The following is a 642-nucleotide window of genomic DNA, read 5'->3' on the forward strand; positions in this document are numbered from 1 at the left end:
GAATATATATCTATAGCTTATATATATTATATATATATATATATATATATATATATTTATTTATTTATTTATTTATAATGCTGTGCAGCATTTCGGTACAGCATATTGTGGATATTTTGCGTCGTCAGCAGCATGAACGCGAGCTAACCCTAATATCGATGTACTTTGTCACTCATAGGAAAAAGGCTGAACGTTGCAATTGTTCATCGCCGGCTACTCCTGCTCCCTGGTGGCCATTTCCATTTGCACTCATCATCTTCCAAGTTTTAGGTACATAACATATATATATATATATATAAATATATCTATCTATCTATCTATTATCTATCTATCTATCTATCTATCTATCTATCTATCTACTCTATCTATCTATCTATCTATCTATCTATCTATCTATCTATTCTATCTATCTATCTATCTATCTATCTATCTATTCTATCTATTCTATCTATCTATCTATCTATCTTCTATCTAATCTATCTAATCTATCTATCTATCTATCTATCTATATATATTATAATATATATATATAATATATATTTTTATATATAATCATGGCTCCTTATGGCAGCTATGCGCTAATAGACCAGAGCATTCATTGCAGCGACACGGTTTTGTATCGGTGGCGCAGTTTACCCAATT

At 29.6% G+C, this 642-nt stretch overlaps 1 protein-coding gene across 1 annotated transcript in view; it reads left to right on the forward strand.

The window, feature by feature from the left end:
* Positions 1-226, forward strand: part of LOC106810189 (calcitonin gene-related peptide type 1 receptor-like) — a 3,348-nt gene extending 3,122 nt beyond the window's left edge. Inside the window, exon 4 of the mRNA XM_014813469.1 lies at positions 179-226. Within this exon, the coding sequence (XP_014668955.1) occupies positions 179-190 (12 nt within the window). The 3' untranslated portion in view covers positions 191-226. The remainder of the gene's footprint in view (positions 1-178) is intronic.
* Positions 227-642: the final 416 nt, after the last annotated feature.

This window comes from Priapulus caudatus, unplaced genomic scaffold, assembly GCF_000485595.1.
Source record: "Priapulus caudatus unplaced genomic scaffold, Priapulus_caudatus-5.0.1 Scaffold417, whole genome shotgun sequence".
Lineage (NCBI taxonomy): Eukaryota > Metazoa > Priapulida > Priapulimorpha > Priapulimorphida > Priapulidae > Priapulus > Priapulus caudatus.